At 43.1% G+C, this 20,455-nt stretch overlaps 1 protein-coding gene across 1 annotated transcript in view; it reads left to right on the forward strand.

Moving 5' to 3' along the window:
- Positions 1-20,455, forward strand: part of PMS2 (PMS1 homolog 2, mismatch repair system component) — a 124,146-nt gene that overhangs the window by 92,165 nt on the left and 11,526 nt on the right. The window contains exon 14 of the mRNA XM_078665148.1: positions 1,736-1,905. Within this exon, the coding sequence (XP_078521274.1) occupies positions 1,736-1,905 (170 nt within the window). The remainder of the gene's footprint in view (positions 1-1,735; positions 1,906-20,455) is intronic.

The following is a 20,455-nucleotide window of genomic DNA, read 5'->3' on the forward strand; positions in this document are numbered from 1 at the left end:
TGACCCCTGATTGGCCCTGTGGGCTTCTAAACTAAATTGGGAGACCCCCAAATTTCGATTTGCCCATATAATGAGTTGGGAGATCCCCAGGTTTCTATTTACTCAACATTATGAGTGACAACGAGGAGAATTATATGGAGGAGGACAGTAGTAGATATCTCCCCTTTGACGATAACTTATGCAAGGTTATCGATGCCTCTATCCTTAAGGCAGTAGCGCACCTGGAGCAGAAACAAACAAAATCCCTCTTCGAATGAGTAGAAAGTACGCAAAATGAATATATAAGTAAATTCTGTAAAACCATCTGCAATTCAGATCATGTGCTATAGGTACTTTGTACAGGGAAACATGACAAAAATATAGGTACCCACAACTTATTCCTTTTGGAAAAAAAACACTTTTCACATATCAGTCGCTGCAATATGTTACAAATAGACTCAAAAACTAAAATATATATTAAGCTATATATAACAATAACAAATGCATATTTTAAAATTGAAAATAGATCCAGAGGGGAACCCGCACCATCTGGTACTGGATGGATTTTATAGCATGGAGGATTACAGGGAGTGCTGTAATCCCAGGACTTTCACAACAGGCTGCATCCCTACTGTCCAAAGCCTGGGCCCACAGCACAGTTAAACACTACAGATCTACTTGGTTTCGATGGATGTGCTGGTGTTACCAGAAACACTTGGATCCTTTGGGGACAGATGTTGTCTATATAATGAATGTCCTCGCTTCTTTGGCCTTGGATGGTATACAGTTCAGTCAGTACCTTCAGATCAGCGATTTCGACGGTCTTTCCGCAAACGTTTTAGGGGTATTCGATTGTCTCTCTCTCCAAAGCCCTGGTACTCTACCCTGTGAGACGTCAACAAGTTCCTAAACCTTTTTCCCTCTTGGCAATCTTACAAATACCTCTCCAGGAAAGAGATGTCAGACAAATTCGCTACCCTACTATGTCTGGTATCCTGTACACGGGTTTCGGATGTCAGAGCTCTGGATCTAACCATTTGAGTATTCAACCTGGAGGGAGTTACTTTCTTATTTCAAGGAGGACAAAATGTAATTCACATATTATATCCTACCCTTCCTTTGCCGAATCCACCAAACTATCAGTCCTGACAGAGAATGAAAAGTCTCTTACCTCTTGTAACGGAAAGTTTCAATTCAATGAAAGATACGGAGTCGAGGATTATCTTGCATATTTCTTTAGGAACAGACTCATCTAAACAAAACTGATGAATGATACTAGTCGGCCTCTGTTGCATGAAGAAAGAGGAGCCGGCAAGAGTGATAAGGGACTATCAAGAGTTCCTGACTCCCGATTGGATGAACTGTTTTGTTTGACTTTCCCAGTGGTTCATGGGAAATGACGTCCCGTTTATATATCTTGACATGACTGCTGTAAATATAAGTGAAGAATGTACAGCATAATTCTTGCCTCCATGTCCTTAATTGAATCTAAACATTCCGTTATGGTAGCTAGGACATTTTTAATTCAGGACTTAAGTGACAAATTTAGGAAGGTGTGTTACTCTAAAATCTACAGATTGTTTTGTTTGTTACTGTTTAGACTCCTCCTGACCAGTGACTATTTAAAAGGAAAAATTGATTTTACTCTGATGTTTTGTTTGTGATTTTATAGGCTTTAAATAAACTTGCTAATTGTGATTGTTTTAAATATTTTTTTCACTCTCATTATAATGTGTTCAATGTTTTGTTCTTTTAGCACCTGTTACAGAGAGAGTCAAGTTAATTTCTTTGCCAACCAGCAAAAACTGGACATTTGGCCCAAAAGATATTGAAGAACTGATCTTCATGTTGAGCGATTGCCCTGGTGTCATGTGTAGACCATCAAGGGTCAGGGAAATGTTTGCCTCGAGAGCTTGTCGGAAATCTGTAAGTAATAATGTTGTCGCAAAAAGGCACCAGTTGAACATTTCCCTCAGTTATACTTACTCCTTGCTACATTCCCCATTTGTTCCCTCTATTTTACTCACCCAATCAACCATTTCACTGCTATTGCCAGAGGAATAAGCACTGTTTATCTTTGCTTAATGTTATCAATTATATGAGGCTAAAAAATACATGTAGAGTTTGTTTTTCAGTAATAACATATGCATTATAATTTACAAAAAATAAGGACATACAAATAAAATGAAAAACATTTTAGAATTCAGAAACATGAAAATTGATTAATTCTAAAATCAGTTGTAAAATTTAAAGATTATGGTCCAACTGAACACATATTCTTTATTGGCAACCCTAACTTTGACCAAACAATGGCTTGAGGACTTTGGGTATCTAGTATCATATGTTTAAGACATGTGATTATGACCCTTTTGCAAGGGTGCCAACGCGTGTCACATATTGGAGGGACTAAAATAATTAGTTTAGTGATAAAATAAGTTATATATGTATATATATTCACTGAAAAAACCATAGGTTTCACACCTGTTATAGTTAGCTGGAAGTTTTACTCGCATAAAACCATTGAAATTCCCACGTTATAGTTAGTTGGACTCACTATAACTTGCGCGTGCAATGCACTGCTGATGACGTCACATATTACATCACTCATGACATGGTCAGTGACATCACTCATGACATCACTGATGACACCATCCTTGTGACAGAGTGACAGACCTCCTTTCACTGTAATGTAACCCTTGAAACACATATTCAAAAATAGAAACTAAAATTTAAAAAAAAATGGAGATACCCATACCAGTTACAACAACCAATTCAGTAATTCCACCATCTATATACACATCCACTCATTCACCAACAGTTCTATGTAGTCACTCATACATATACTCACTCATCATATATAGTGATACACCTATATATCCTGTTACACAACGACAGTCATCCAAAAGATACTCTCACACATACTCACACATGCAAATAAACTATTAAACATCCATTTATTTGCATATACAGCTATACACACACTACCACTTTACTTCTAAGGAAACTTACACATACTTACTCTCTTAAACAATCACTTATAGAAACACATACTTATTTAAACAGGAACTCTTACAATCCCTCACTCTCACATATACTCACTTATATACATCAATATTCACATATACTAGATTAAAACATATATAGTTACTGATAAAGACACGAGTGAGACAGTCATTCACTCACTAACATACACATATACAGACTCATCCACCCATACAGTCCTGCACATATGCTGTATTCAAAACACATACAAACAGTCAGTCATTCATGCATCTATGTGCTAAGTAATACCCCCACCAAACCATACAAACACTTATACTGATACTAAGAAAAACATCTAAAAACCCATATACATACACATGTAGCTACTCACCAACCCATGCAGCCACTTATACACAAAGTGAAACATTAATACATATATTTAAATATTTAAACATTACTCACTAATATTTATTTTTCAGAAAGACACACATTCACTGGATGGTGTCATCAGTGATGTCATGAGTGATGTCACTGACCATGTTATGAGTGATGTAATATGTGACGTCATCAGCAGTGCATTGCACGCGCAAGTTATAGTGAGTCCAACTAACTATAACGTGGGAATTTCAATGGTTTTATGCGAGTAAAACTTCCAGCTAACTATAACAGGTGTGAAACCTATGGTTTTTTCAGTGAATTAAATAGGTTTTTTAAATGCTAATTCCTAACTATAACTGGTGTGAAACCTATGGTTTTTTCAGTGAATTTCATAGGTTTTTTTAATAGCAAAAAAAAAAAGTAAAAAATGTTATAACGAATTTTATATTGTATAATTATTTATTAATTTTTTGGGGGGTTTTTTGTTGCCCCGGGGCGCGTACCGGTGAACGCACGGGTAAGTGCAATGATGCGGCGCGCCCCGGGACGCGTACCGGTGAGCGTCCCGTTAGCGCTATTCCCGCGAACGAAAACAACATCGTGACGTTTCGCGTAACCGCGTGATGCGTCATATGACGCCCTGCGTAAGCGCACCCGGAAGCACGCGAGCGCATACGATCGCGCAACGTCCTGACGCGCTTACGCTATGTGCCCCCGGGCGCATTCCAGAGCTCGTAGCGTAAGCGTAACAAGTCATATGACCTTGAAATAACTCTTTTCATTGGTTCCTAACTTTTTTTTTTTTACAAAGACTAAAATCCCCACCCATTTCCTTCACTTCTTGTTTCACTTTTGTGAGTGCAAGACCTGCTTTTGGCACCTGTGTCATATTTACTTCTATTATCATGGCTGCAAGAGCATCCAGCAGCAGTGATGAGACTGAGGATTTCATTGATGAGGAGGTTCCTGAACGAACTGTGAAGGAACATTTCATTTGGAAATTTTTCAAAATTCCAGAGGGGGAGAAGAAGGTAAATGCTCCAAAGGTGGAGTGTAAAATATGCCACACCATCTTATCGAGAGGAAATCCCAGAAAAAAATACAGCTTCGGGAACAGGACGATGATACGCCACGTGTCAAGGAAACATCCCCAGATCTATGCACGGGAGAGTGTCAGGGCTCTGGCACGAGAGGCTCCCAGGGATGGTGGCTCTACTTCTACCGGTGGAGCAACACCTTCTGTGCGTCGGCGTGAGCAGGAGATGATACCAAATATTCAGCCTGCTTTTAATCAGGCTATATTAAAATGCCGAAAATGTGACCATCTTCTTTGCTATGGGGAGCAAAGTGTCACACTCATGGTTCGAGCTCTCGAGAACCACCGCTGCCATCCCCAGGCCTAATTTTTATTTATTTTTTGGCTCCTGTTGAGCTGTTTCCAGTTCCCTGTTTTTGTTAAAAAAAAGAAGAAAAACAAAAGTTCTTTTCAGAGCTACCTCCAATTCTCATCAAAGAGATGTGTTCTTAAAAAAAATGAAAAAGAACTACCTCCAATGTATTAAAAAATGCTACATTTGTAAAGAAGTCTGTCATTGTTTTTTCTCCAGGCTACCCTCCCCGGTACGCGCACCGGGGCGCGTACCGGGCGCTCCTCTCGCGAAAATCGATTTTTTTAAATTTATTTTTTATGCGGCGGGGCCCTTTTATGACCCCCACATCAAACCTAGGGGGTCAGGGGGGGTCTACCCTGCCCCTTTTCGGTTATTTCCCCCTTTGTTTTTGCCACCTCTTGTGTCTCGATCCTACCGAGACACAAGATGGCGGCCGCTCCGGTCTGTTTGGAATGTTGACAGACACCCGTGAACCAATCAGCTTTCCGTGCGCAAGTCGCGTGGCGCGCCCGGAGCGCGTACCGGGGCGCGCTTACAGATATATATATATTTTTGAACCTAAATTACTCAAAATCCTCTGGAGCACATATCTTGAGACATAGCAAAGGCACATCGGGCTACCAGTCCCTACAATTTTGGCAAGTTTGGTGAAAATCCATTCAGCCGTTCGAGCTAAAAGTGAGTCCGACCGCCCTATGGAAATTAACATGGGGAAAACACGTTTGGGACCCCCCTTTTATCTCGGCCCCCGCTTGACGAAACCCCCCCAAACTTTCAAGGAAGGACCGGAGCGCCGCGAGGCAAAGTTGAGGAAAATTTCAGGCAGATTCCTCAACCGGCGCCAAAGTTATTCCCAATAGAATGTTGCGATTTCCCTATGGAAAACAATCCTAACTATAACTACCTACTGGCGACCGCAAGTAGGTAATATATATATATATATATATATATATATATATATATATTATACAATCAAGTGAAAGGAACTTTCAGAAATTGCAATCCTGTATTGAATCATTCTTTACTGCAAGGGATGTTAAACATGTTTAGGTTCAAAATAGCATAGTGAGTAGAAAGCAAGTGATTCTTCAGGCTGGTTTTGAATAATTTGAACTGAGGGGCATGTGTATCTTAGTTCGAAATAGGTTACAATTGTTGGAGATGGCGTGATTCGTGGTGGAATTAAATTTGGAAGATGGAGGCATAAAGAGGCCTTTCCTCTGGAATCTTTAGTTCGTCCAGTTGTGCTTGTTTTAGTAACTAGAAGTTTCAGGATACCCATCTGTAGTGCTTTGTAGAATAATCCATACTGTCTTCTATGGCCTTCATGCCTCCAAAGTCAGTCAGTTCAGTGGAGTAAGTACAGGGGTGACATGCTAAAATTTCTCTAACCTGGAGACAAGACCGGTAGTTGAGTGCAGTTTTTTTTTATATTGGTCTAAATCAGGTTTTTGGGTGATCCGAGTTTAGGTGGGGTTGATGTTTTTCTCCTCTATTAGAGGTCAAATGTGTCTGATGTTGAGAGGGTGAGGTAAACTCCACTGCGGAGTGAGGCATTGGTGCACTTTAGCCAGAGAGGTGTCAGGGCATCACAGTGTTTCCTAGTTATGGATGGAAGGATGATATCAATGAGTACTGGGTCAGCCTTGTCTCCGTGATGACGTTTTCATTATTCTGTCAACTGATGGGATCAAAGACGTAACCTTTGGCAAAGATGCTACTAGAATGAAAGGTGGGCAACTTTCATCCATGATGGGGTGATTGATAGTCTTTTCCTAAAAGCAGTGATTTTGTTTGAAAAATAGCTGGTGAATCCTTCACACCTGGATTCATCAAGCTGGCGAGAGGGAGCATTTCACAGTTTTTAATACTGTTAAAAGCTCTTTAGGTGGGTTCTGAGCTTAATTTAGTCTATTTTTTAAATTGTATCTATAGCTTTAAATAGCAATTTTTTGGGGTTGTGTTTGTGTAGTATGAAGGTGTGAAAGATGCTTCCACCATGTTACTTCAGATGCTGACAAGATTTACCTTTGCGTGTTGACTTGGCAAAATTACAAGTGGATATTGGTTCTCACTGTTTTTAATGAGTCAGGTTGTAGTTGTAGTCTTGAATGAGAAAGGCAGGCTCTGTTCTTGGCGTCATCTTAGCATTTAGGGATACAACCCAGTCCTTCAAAGCCCCGGGATCTATATTCTTTTTTTTTTCCATAACACAGTTTATTTTTTTACCCATGAACAACCATAGACAAACAACCACACAGTTATATCTGCTGCACCAATATATTCTTAAGATTTCTATTAGTTTTCAGGATTTTCTAGGTGATCAGTTAAGCACAATAGTGCACTGAAGAAGAAACCGTAGAAGCAATTGATCTGAACAGACCATTGACACAGGGTGTAGTGTTTGTACCGTTTCATGTCTGGTAATAATGGGGTCAGAGATGGTTCTTAATGTGTGCATGAGATGCTGATTGTACGACAAGTTTGTTGTAATTTAGAAAGTCTCTAAGTTGGGCACTGTTTTATTACCTTTGTTCCACTGTAGTTTAGAGTCATGAACTAAAATGCTGTCAAGGGGTAGGAGGCATGAGTAGCCATGAATTGGATATGGTCATCCCTAAAGGTATCTTCTTTCAACAAAGGTCGGTGGATGATGATCATTCTGATGTGACCCTTTTGGTGGGGATGTTGACAGTCAGGCATTCAACAGATTAGAAAGAGTGAGTTGTCATTGCAAAAGTATTCCTTAATTCAAGTGAACTTTAAGGAAACTTGTATTAACAAGCACAGTGTGAAGTCTAAACATGATGGGACCACAGCAGTAACTGACCCATTTAGAACCACCACAATCATTTTATCATTCAGGTCAGAGCTGCCTTGTGACCATAGCAAAACTAGATATTAATAAAATAAAACATGAAAGAACTAGTTGTTCTTTGTAGATGAAAGCAACCCCCTCTCCAATCTTTTCAGATCTGTCATTGCATGAAATACAGTAAACATGCAAGAATAGAGTATCAGTTTTAGCCTGGGATGGTGATGTGACCCAAGTACACTTGAGAAAAGATGGTCAAGGTCTCTATTATGTATCAAGATGAAGAGCACAGCTTTAGTAACTATTGCAGAGCTGCAATTTATAGTACTTCTTAGTAATTATGTGTGATTTTGGTAGATCATTGGTGATGCTGATGGCCTTGAGGTTGCTGTGGTAGACTGATCCCAGTAGGACTTTGTGTCGTCACCCCTTTGTATTGCTTGGATCTGAAGCTGACACTGGGAAGTGTTGCAGGACTCGGAGACATACCTATGCTTTAGACCTGGCACCATTGGAGTGGGTCTCCCTTCCATTTTTTGCTGTTGCCTCATGTGTTTTTGCTGGTGTTAGATGCTTTGGGCACTGTGCCACTGCTGTCCAGTGCCACAGTGCAGGTGCTCCCTACTATAAATTGATGTATTGATTAGTGGTTCCATGATTGGATATTTGGTTTACTTGTCAGACCCTAGTACAGTGCACTGAGTGTGCCCAGGGCGTGTAAATCCAAATGCTGCTAGTGGGCTTGCAGCACTGGTTGTGCCACCCACAGAAGCGGCCTTGTAAAATGGGTCTAATGTCTGCCATTGCAGAGCCTGCGTGCAGTCTGGTACTGTCATGCTGACTGGGCAAGTGCACCCACTTGCCAGTCCCTAAACCTTCCCTTGACTTCATATTAGTCACCCCTATGGTAGGCCCACGGGCAGGGTGCATTGTAAGTACAAGGTAGGACAAGCCCTGATGTGTGTGGCCTGTCCTAATAGTGAATTACAGCCATTTTCGTTTTTCACTATTGCAAGGCTACCTGTTCTCCATAGGCCAGAATGGGCTGCTAGATTATTACATGTTTATAATCCTGGCTGACTCAGAGAACATGGTAGAAATTCGAGTTTAGTATGCCTGGACTCAGAATAATAAAATACATCTTTTAGTGAAGTTTATTTTAAAATTCTGTGTTTGCAAATACCACTTTTAGAAAGTAGGTATTTGCTTGCCTAACCATTTGAGCCTTCCTTTGCGAGGTTGCGTATTCCTTCGTCTGGTTTTGTGAGTGACAGGGCTGGGGGATTCCAAGAGACAGGCTGGGGCACCCGGTGGTGAATAGGGAGATCTGCATCTAGATGGGAGGGATGAGTTGCACCTGGGGCCTGAATAGGGCTGGGCCTTCCCTCTACAATGCTGACTCAACCTCCTGTCGTGCGTCTGATGTCTCTGCCCTGCACACTGAAAAGAAGAGAAGGAAGACTGTCAACAAAGTGCTCCAGGACTGTACTTGCCTTCCACAATGCTGGCTCCACCTCCTGTAGGGCGTCTGATGTGCCTGCCCTGCGCTGTGAAAGGAGAGGCGAAGTCTGGTAAACAGAGTGCTTCAGAACTGGCTTGAACTGGGCACAGGCCCCTCTCCCCTCAGAGAACAAAGGATTTTAAAGGGTATAAGTATTGGGACCCCGATCCCATGAAATTAGATCACTTCTGGACCTACAAGACAAAACCTCTGCTGAGGAGAAGGAACCTGAAGAAACTAAGGAGAGACTATTCCCAAGCTGAAGTGCTGCTTGGGGGATTGGCCTGCAGTGGTTGCCTGACTGCCAAAGAGAGGAGAAAGAACTTTGGGGACTTTACTTTCAACTTGTGCAAAGATCTCCAAGGGCTTGGAAGAGAGCTTGCCCCCTGACCGAAGTCCCAGGACCAGTGGACATCACCAGCCTTTGTGGATTGCTGCTGGAAACGATGTTTCAGTGGCTACAGAGGCAGGGAGCTGTGACTGACTCTCACGACCGGCTCGATGTCCTGTAGGCAACGCACCGAACAACGTACGCCTCGAACAACACAAGCTCTGAGCTCACCGACTCTGTCCTGACGTCGTCACCGAGCCGTTGCTTGCACCACGACTGGTGGACACCGCGACGTGCAACGCCTCGCTACACCGACTCGTACTGGTCTGACCGACGCGGTCCCTGCTGCTGACTCCGAGTCCTGTGACCGCACCGGAGTTGGGCACTGCCTCGCACGCTTCGCGACGCACCGCCTGACTCGCCCCGCTGTCCGGACTGATCCTCGCAAGTTGCAAGCACCTCATCGAAGCACCGTCTCGCCCTGCAACGCACGCCTTGGATTCACCGACTCTGTCAACGGGCCACTACCTGCATTGAGGGACAACGCGTCCTGCAACGCTTTCTTTTCTGCACCGCGACGAACACCGGAACCAGCTCGCACATCCGCGCCGGCCGCCTCAAGTAAAAGGTACTGTGACTGAGCCTGTCGACATTTGAGTGGGCCCATACCGACGCGGTCCGCTGGATTTATTAGACTCTGTGTTATCTCAACAACGCTGTAGCCCATCCAGGCTACCGAATCGCACAGAACCTTGAATTAAGCCTTTTAGGTTTAAAGTATTTTTTATTAGAAAGGTACAGCGGCAAAAGCAAACAATTATACAAAGGGTTAGTGCTTACATCAGGGGGCGTCTCGGGAATATTGTTCGTGTGTCCCAGCCTCGGAAGGCCACCCTAGTATCCGGCCCCGGGCGTGGAGATGTGCAAAAGAGTTCCAGGAACAATTCCCCAGCCGGTCGTACCCTTCTTTGAATGAACATTTCCCCCCAACGACCCTTCCCCCCCCCCCCTCCACCCTGTCCAGCGTTGTGTAATAAAAAAAAAAACAGGTTTTGGCTCGTTCATCCTCTCCCTCCTCAACAGCGCTCGTATGGTTACACTCACTCCCCCCCCAATCGGATAGCCCATTACAATGGTGGCGTAAGCCTCATGAGTCTAAGGTATCTCGGGCATGTAATTTCTTTGAATTCCGTAGCTAGCAGTGCATGAAAAGGCTGCCACAGCTCCTCAAAGCTGTCCACTTCCCCAGCTAGTGTGAGTGAGAGCTTTTCCATCCCCAGAACATACCACAGCCTGTGTAGCCAACCCGTTAGAGAAGGAGTGGTCGGCGTGCGCCAGTGTATTAGGATATTCTGAACAGCTGAGCCCAGCATGATTGCGATCTGCCTCCCCCTTCGAGATTTCAATGGGTACATTAAGCCATTGGGGAGGCCTAGCAAGGTGTAAGCAGGAAATCGGGGCAGTTCAATCTCAAAGCATGTATCTATCTCATCAATTACCTCCGACCAGTATGCCTGTATTATAGGACAGTCCCACAGGATATGTGTTAGTGTGCCCACCTGCCCACAATTGCGCCAGCATCCGTCATCTATCAGTCGGTTCATCTCGTGTAGTCGTTCCGGAGTGCGGTACCAATAAGTGGAGACCTTTGTGAAGGTTTCAGTGAGACCTACATGGTAAGCTGAATTTTTATACAACACAATATGGGCAGTGGACCACTTTAACACCTTCAAAGCACCAACTCAAATATCACCAATATTTGTATAAACTTAATTTTTCAAATGGCGTGCAAGTTTCAAATACTCCCTGCCTTGAGAGTATATCCCAAATCCTTGGGAAAAATCAATTTGATACCAAACTTTGAAATGCACTGCCAACAAATTTAGATCTCCACCATGTGTGGTTGATAAAGTCTATAGGCAAGGATTTTTCAAAATGAAGGACGCTGTATTCGTGGATATCAAAAAGTTCAAAGTTCCTTTAATAAACCATTGTGGTACCAGCCAACGCGTTTCGTTCCGTCAAGCGGAACTTCTTCAGGGCTGTGAAACAAAAATATATATAAGACATACAGAACGACCCTTGTGAATTACTGTAACAAAATGAAAATAAAACACACGTGAGAAAATATACATCAAACATTAGACATTACATATACCCAAAAGAGACACAAGTTAAAAACCTCATTTACACATAAAATTGCAGCTTTCTTAACGTGCATTATTTTAACTATTTCTTTAGGTTCTTATGCTGCATGATCGGTATGTTTCAAGATTTCATTATGAGAAAAGGAAACCTAATATGTTAGGTCCTATATTGATAAAGGGCAAGTCCAAGACATTTTTGCATTTTGTTTTCAATTATTGTAGACAGCGTCATTGTTATTATGATTGTTCAAATCTGAGCATACAACTATGATCATAACTTCGCACCAATCAAATACATTTCCAGACAAGTTCTGTCAATTTCCAAAGGCAAAGATCTCTTTCTGACCATATGGTCCCATAATACCATTCCAAAAGTCCCCATCCTCAATGTAAGGCTGTTTCTAGGGGACAACCCTATTGAGCAATGACCCCTTGTCTCAACCACCATTGAAAGCCAGCCTCGGCCATACAAAAAAGCAGCAATTCCCTCCATAGGTATATCTCATAACCACATAGCACAGCACATGAAAAAACTTTCCGTCAACAAAGACATGCAATCCTCCTACCGCAATTAAAGTTGAGATGAGATGCAAATCCGTTAACCCGGTGCCGGTAAATAATGAACAAAGTAGGTCCAAAATCAAGGATTTTCGTTTCATTCGTTTTTTGGTTTAATTCGTTCTTTCGCAGACAGACAATTTATTGCCAATTATTTTAGAATTTCTATTGATGATATATAGCATATACCTAAAAAACGTTATAAAATAAAAGTCCATGAGAGGGGGAGTTTAAGTCCCATCCTTTCCTACATTCACACATGTTCAGTAGGAATACATTACATAAATCACAAATTCAAATATGTGATAAAGTTGTTTGTACCTTATGATTTCAGCGGATATATTTCTTAGAGAGTATTCCTATTTCTTCATCACAATTTTCGATATGCTTGGTATTTTCAATTTTCATGGGGCACTAGCCTAAAAAATATATACATATCACAATGTAACAATTTTCGTTGCAGTCTGTGTTTGTGCTACACATTGTTATCCTTTCTCTCTATGTGCGAGTAACACTCACGTTAGATATTAGCAACATAAGTCACATACCTTGAATCCCACAACGTGCACGTCATGCACCGTTAAATAGTCAAACTTCTAAATCCTCAGTTGACTCTTAGTTCCCAATCATTTAGAGGCAGTAACCTGAAAAAGTCGATGTGGGTATAAGTATTCATATACCACAAAATAAATGTTACTCGCAAGGCAAGTCCAAAGTGGTGTTCATTTTTCAGAGTACACCATCACTTTAAGCTCGACATGGTTAGACCGAAAACGACCACCCATGTCGACCCAAGGGAACGCACTATTCCAACGTGACATGTATATTATCCCCTTCCTTCGTAACACCAAACACGGCACAATTATGTCCTAGACCAATAAAGCGGTCTCCGGTGCCATTGAGCAAACCAACCAAGGTGTATAGCCATATACTAGGGACCCGCTACTTTACGGGATTACTGCCGCGACAAAGTTTGTTTGATTGGCATATCCCAGGTACAGTAATTATATGTAAAAATCTTACCTATTAGGGTCGAAATATAGAACCCCCGGTTGGCGTCTCAAAAGTCCGCGCGCCAAATCCTTTCCGGCAAGACTCCAGAGGCACCTTCACTTTGATAGGTTTAAAGGTACCCAATCCCAGGCCACGTGTGGTAGACGGTAGTTCGCACAGCGCTCACCACTATCGTTTTGCCTAAAGTCGGCGCCATTTTAAGCTAGTCAAAAACTAGGCTTATATTGGTTCTGTTGCATGTTTTCGGCCTGGATATATTATCGAAAAAATTCTCGAGAACTTACACAAGTGACCACATAAGTGTCTGAGATTTATTACAATAAATTTTAACATTTATAATGCGAAATGATAATTACTGCTGATTACGATAAATCGAGAAACACTAATTGTGGTATAGAGAAATTCACAGAATAATATTATATTCCTAATATAATGGTTATGATAAACCTACTCCATAATCGTATTTGGGGGTGAGTAATTATAATCTACGCATCTAATAGTCATATGTGCTGTTTAGTAATGAGAGATTATTGCTGCTAATCGATAGAAACCGGGCTGATGACATGATGGCCGTAGACAAGGAGCCCCAACAAGCTTAAACAAAGACATCACTGGTACTGAGACACAGATATGTGCATTAAATCTTCACAAGGCCACATAAGTCATGCTTCGCTAATTTACATTCATGTATTTGTTTATATCGAGCCATATGTCACTTAAAGATATGTCACTTAAAGATAAAAATAAAAATGAACAAAAGATGAAACACAACACCTGATAGATGAAAGTGGGTACAAGAACAATCCAGAACCCAATTATTCAAACAGGAGAGGACCGAAATTTGGTATTCACAAGTTTGCCACGGTCATATTAGCAAATTCGCACTTACATCCTAGTTTATTGCAAATAATGGTGCATCTCCCCTTCTGTATTGTGTCCCATTTCCACACATCTTAAGCGATATATCCAAGCTGCTTCTCTTTGTCTTAGGGTAAGTTCACGGTTAACCCCCCTCGGATGTGGTGGTATGTGATCAATGCCCTGAAACCATATTGTTTTGTTATCTTGGTGATGTTCTTGCATATGATAGGACATTGGATACCTCAAGTCATAATTTTTTACAGCTCGGGTGTGTTCTTGGATCCTTAGTTTTAATGGTCGCACCGTGCTACCAACATATATTTTTTCACATGCGCACCCAATAACATAAATTACATGGCTCGTGTTGCAATTTATATAGTGTCTTATTTCATATTCTTTACCAGTGTTGTATTTGAACTTCCTTGTTCGGTTTCTGCCAAGGGGGCAAATATTGCACCCTCCACAGGTGTAAAAACCTTTTGGTTTGGTCTGCATCCATGTACTCGTTTTATTCCTAGTGGGATAACTGGGGCACAAAATATTCCGCAAGGTCTTACCTCTCCTAAAGGTGACTCTTGGTGTGTCACTGATATTTTCTTTAAGGTTGGGGACCTCACCCAGTAATTTCCAGTGTTTTCTCAAAACTTTGAACACCTTCGTGCTGTTTTGTGTATATTGGGTGATGAAAGCTATACTCTGTTTATTCATCTTATCTTTTTTCTTAGCTTTCTTAATTAGAGTGTTACTACGTGTTACAGTCAGGATTCTCTTTTCTGCTTTTTCTAAGATCTTTTTATTGTACCCTCTGTTCGCAAATCTACTCTTGCTATCTCGTATAGCGTCCTGGAAGTTATTTTCTTTACTGCAATTACGCCTAATGCGCACCATCTCTCCATAGGGAATATTGCGAATGGTAGAACTAGGGTGCGCACTTGACGCATGCAGTATGCTATTGCACGACGTGCTTTTTCGGTACAAATTACTTTGTATTATGTTGTCCTCTACATAAAAAAGTATGTCCAGGAATTCTATTTGGTTGTGGTCTGATTTGATTGTCAATTGTATATTGTAAGGATTATCGTTCAAATAATTGAAGTAATCCAATAGTTGTAATTCACTCCCTTTCCATAGCATTATGATGTCGTCGATATACCTCCCCCAGAAGATAATCATATCCATCCAGGGGGAGGCATATTTACCCCAAGCGTGTTCACGTTCCCACCACCCCATAAAAAGCCCCGCGTATGAAGGAGCAAATTTGCTCCCCATCGCGGTGCCCCTTATTTGGTGGTACCAGGTGTCCTTGTTCAGAAAGAAGTTTCTCGACAATATCAATTCTGTCATCTCAATGAGCATTTCATTATGGTCCATATGATCTGCTGTCCTTAGAGCTAAAAAGGACGAGAGTGCTCTGATCCCAAAATGTTGCGGTATGCATGTGTACAATCCCGTCACATCGAGTGTGACGAACATTAGGTCTGTAGACCATTCTAAGCCGTCAAATTTCTTCAATATGTCCCCAGAATCCTGTATGTAGGACGGTAAATTGGCCACTAAAGGCTGTAAAAACCCATCCACGTATTGCGAGAGGCGTTCGGTTGGAGAATTTATCCCAGATATAATGGGACGTCCTGGGGGGAAGGGGCCTCCTTTGTGTATTTTCGGTAATACATAAATACACGGAGCCATTGGATGTACAACCTTGAGGTAACGGCACTCTTCTTCAGATAAGAGACCAACCTCGCCCCAATCCTGTATCCGATTGTTAATGTGGGTGACAAGGGAGGGAATGGGGTTGCAGGGTATTCTTTTATAACAGGTGACATCGCTTAGTTGCCTGGCGATTTCACCCTCGTAGTCAACAGTATTCATTACAACAACATTCCCTCCCTTGTCAGCTTCCTTGATTGTGATGCTGTTATCTTGGGCCAATCCATCAAGTGCCAATCTCTCTTTCTTTGTTAAGTTATAATGTTTATTCGAGTATTTGTTAGGTAACTCAACCATTTTGTGGAAGTCCTGTGAGACTCTTTCGTTAAACAAGTCAATATTTTTGTGGGTGTTCGTGGGAATATATTTAGAACGAACCTTCAGCCCACTATCAATAGTTATATCCTCCTCGATATTCAAATTGGAGCGAATTTCTTGCAATGATGGATTGTCACCAGTCTCTATAGATAGCAAAAATTGAGCATTCTGAAGATCAGAAATAGTAGTGGTACAAGATGGTATAGTGCTCAAATCACAAACAGGAGTTCTAGTATTGTTTTTAAAGTGATCTTTTAATTTTAATAGTCGTGTAAATTTGAACAAATCCACCATCAATAAGGTAGGGTCCCCCACCTGCGATGGACAAAAGCTTAGACCTTTCTTTAAGATGTTTGTCTCCACATCTGAAAGTTTGCGGTCTGACAAGTTTACGATAGACAGGGCGTTATCAGTAGGACTTGTGGGATCAGTATTGGGGTCTTTTTCAAAAATGGAGGAGGTAGGAGTGCCTAGGTTGTCTTGGATCTGGTGTCCATTGGGTGGACCGTACCCCCCTTTGCTGTGTTGTTTTTCCACCTCTTCCCCCCCCCTCCTGGTTTTGGGTCCGGGTTGGTATTTTGTACCTTTTTCCCTTTGCGGATACGTTCCATCTCCAATAAAAAATTATGTCTTGGAGATACTGCCTGACATGCCCCACCATCCTTGGAGGATAAACTATCCATGGAGGAAACCGAGCTGCTACTGCCACTCCTTGATTCCTCTCTAGGGCGTTTGCCATCCCCTCCTTGTTTCAGATTATCAAATTTGTGGGCAAACGTATAAATACGCCCTGTCTTGTAATCGTTGTCGTCGCGCTTTATTTTACGAAGTTTTTTGTCGCGTAAATAAACCTGGTAGCGACATATGACATCATCAAAGACTTCATAATTCTTTTTTATGCTGTCTTTCAGACTAGATGTATATTTTGTATGGCCGAGGCTGGCTTTCAATGGTGGTTGAGACAAGGGGTCATTGCTCAATAGGGTTGTCCCCTAGAAACAGCCTTACATTGAGGATGGGGACTTTTGGAATGGTATTATGGGACCATATGGTCAGAAAGAGATCTTTGCCTTTGGAAATTGACAGAACTTGTCTGGAAATGTATTTGATTGGTGCGAAGTTATGATCATAGTTGTATGCTCAGATTTGAACAATCATAATAACAATGACGCTGTCTACAATAATTGAAAACAAAATGCAAAAATGTCTTGGACTTGCCCTTTATCAATATAGGACCTAACATATTAGGTTTCCTTTTCTCATAATGAAATCTTGAAACATACCGATCATGCAGCATAAGAACCTAAAGAAATAGTTAAAATAATGCACGTTAAGAAAGCTGCAATTTTATGTGTAAATGAGGTTTTTAACTTGTGTCTCTTTTGGGTATATGTAATGTCTAATGTTTGATGTATATTTTCTCACGTGTGTTTTATTTTCATTTTGTTACAGTAATTCACAAGGGTCGTTCTGTATGTCTTATATATATTTTTGTTTCACAGCCCTGAAGAAGTTCCGCTTGACGGAACGAAACGCGTTGGCTGGTACCACAATGGTTTATTAAAGGAACTTTGAACTTTTTGATATCCACGAATACAGCGTCCTTCATTTTGAAAAATCCTTGCCTATAGACTTTATCAACCACACATGGTGGAGATCTAAATTTGTTGGCAGTGCATGGTAAGCTGAATGTCTAGCCCGGTACGAGATTTGTTCCCATTCCTTGTGGCTAAGCGTCCTCCCTAATTCTCTGTTCCAACGTTCCCTACCAGGAATATGGAAATGGGTGGATGGAAGCTGTAGCATCTTATATAGGTCGGTTATGAGTTTTGTGTCTGAAGTGCGTGTCACCAGCCATTTTTCATACGGCAACAGTTTCCTGTCCGCCGATTCTCTGACCCGTGGTTGCAGAGCCCAGTGTCTAACCTGCCAGTATCTCATGCGATCTGTTTCGTCCATCTGGAAACTGTCTTTAAAGCTCTGAAAGGGGACAATTCCCTCTTCCGCGTACATGTGAAAAAGTGCTGTACAGCCCTTCTCCCGCCAACGCGAGAAGCCCCCAGGTTCTGTCCCCGGTGTAAAGTCAGGATTGTCCACAATAGGTGTGAACGGGGATGGGAATGTGGTGAGATCGTATGTACGATTGGTAGTATCCCACACCCTCAGCGGTACCCGCGTGATATAAGAGGCATAGAGATTCGAGGGGCGGTGGGACCGGCGGAGAAACGGTATTTCCTGTAAGGGGCGCCCAGCTACCGCCTGATCTTGGAAGAGCCAGTGTTTGTCTGACTCCCGTCTACTCCATTCCACCAAGAACCGCAATTGGGATGCTTGAAAGTATTTGCGTATGTCAGGGACCCCCAGTCCCCCAGACTCCGGCGTCAGAGTAGTAATGGCACGGCGCATTCGGGGTTTGCGGCCCTGCCACACAAAGCGGGACACTTCAGTTTGCATCTGCTGAATCCATCCTCTAGGGGGCTGTAAGGGCAGTGCTCGAAATAAGTACAGAATTTGGGGTAAGACTGTCATTTTAATTGCTGCAACCCGGCCCAGCCAGGATATCGTCCCTTTGTTCCATCTCCTCATTTCTTCCCTAACTTTCTTAATCATCGCCTCATAGTTGATGGAAACCATCGCCTGCAATGTACGTGCCAGCGCAATCCCCAAGTATTGCACTTGGTCCCGCGACCAACGCAGAGGAAAAAGCCCCTGTAGTTCGCGTCTCGTTGTGGGAGTGAGGGAGACATCTAGAGCTGTGGACTTCGCCACGTTCATCCTAAAACCTGCTACACCCTCAAAGGCCTTGAGTTCAGCCATACTTGCGGGCAAAGCCTGCCTCGGGTTCTCCAGCGTGAAAATGACATCGTCTGCGTAAAGGCTGATCGTGTGAGTATAACCGCCCATTCGTACTCCGGTCACGTCAGGGTTCTGTCGCACTTGTTGAGCAAAGGGCTCCATGTAGAGCGCGAAGAGGAGAGGAGAGAGGGGACATCCCTGTCTCGTTCCGCGTTCAATATTGAAGCGCCCCGAATCGCAGCCGTTCACCCGCACCACTGCAGATGGGAATTTATAGCAGTTAAACACCATGCGTCGAAATCTCTCCCCTATTCCCAGCCGTGCCATCACTCGCTCGAGGTAGGGCCAACGCACCCGATCAAACGCCTTCTCAGCGTCGACCGAAAGCATCATCCTCTCCCCCGGAATACGCGAGGCCTTTTCCAAAACGTGCACTATTCTTTTAGTGTTATCCACAGTCTGTCTGCAAGGCACAAAGCCAGATTGGTCCGGCTCAATCAAGCCGGGGAGGTATTGCGCCAATCGTGCTGCTAAGATCCCCGTGTAAATTTTTAGATCCACATTTAGGAGGGAGATCGGTCTATACGAGCCGCATTGGGTCCTATCCTTCCCCGGTTTGGGTATGACCAACACCGTTGCCTGCAAGAGGTCTGGAGGAATAGCCCCCGGGTCAGAGAAGGAGTTAAATAACTTAGTCAAGATAGGTGCTAGCGTCGAGCTAAACGTTCTATAGAAGAGGGTAGAGTAACCATCCGGGCCTGGGGCCTTTCCATGTTTAAGTCTGGAAATCGCCGCAACCACTTCCTCAATCCGTATCTCTCTCTCCAAGTAGTTAGCTTGTTCTGGGGCCAGGGACGGGAGGGATACCGAGGCCAAGTAAGCCTCCGGCGCCTCTATCTGCGCATCCTCCACCGCATACAGTGCAGCGTAAAACCGGCGGAAGGCATCAGCAACGTCAGCGTCATCTGTAATCCGTTCCCCTGCCTCTCCCTGCAATTCTTTCACCTGACGACACTGGTGTACCGCTCTAAGTTTGGCCGCCAGCAGTCGGCCACATCGATCTCCCCCTGTATAATATGCATGTTTTAAACGCAACGCGGCATATTCAGCCCTATCTAAATCTATTGATGACAAGAGTTTCCTGGCCGCCTTCAGCTGCCTCCAAACTCTGGGAGCCCCTGTCCTGCGGTGCACCTGTTCAAGTTCCCTGACCTTCTGCGTGAGCTCGTCCCGTTTTAGTTTCCTATCCCTATTGTCCGCCGCCGAAATCGCTATAAATTCTCCCCGTAGCACTGCCTTGAGAGCACCCCATTGAGTCGACAGTAGGGTATCGGAGTTAGAATTATGCAGTTGAAAGTCCTTCACCGTGTCAATTATTCACTGCACCACCGTTTTTTTATGTAGGAGCGTGTCCCGAAGCCGCCAAACCCCTCGCCTAGCAGAACTCGATGGGAGAAGAAAAGATCCCGAGACCGGCGCGTGGTCTGAAAGACTGATAACCCCTATTTCTGAAGCGGTGGCCATGTCGCGGACCGGGCCCGAGACTAGCAAGTGGTCCAACCTGGCGTATGTTTTGTGTGCATGTGAGTAGTAAGAGAAGTCTCTATCTGACGGGTGAAGCCCTCGCCAGAGGTCGTGCATGTCCAAGTCCATTAACTGTGTTTTTACCGCATG

The sequence above is a fragment of the Lissotriton helveticus genome, chromosome 10, assembly GCF_964261635.1.
Source record: "Lissotriton helveticus chromosome 10, aLisHel1.1, whole genome shotgun sequence".
Taxonomy (NCBI): Eukaryota; Metazoa; Chordata; class Amphibia; order Caudata; family Salamandridae; genus Lissotriton; species Lissotriton helveticus.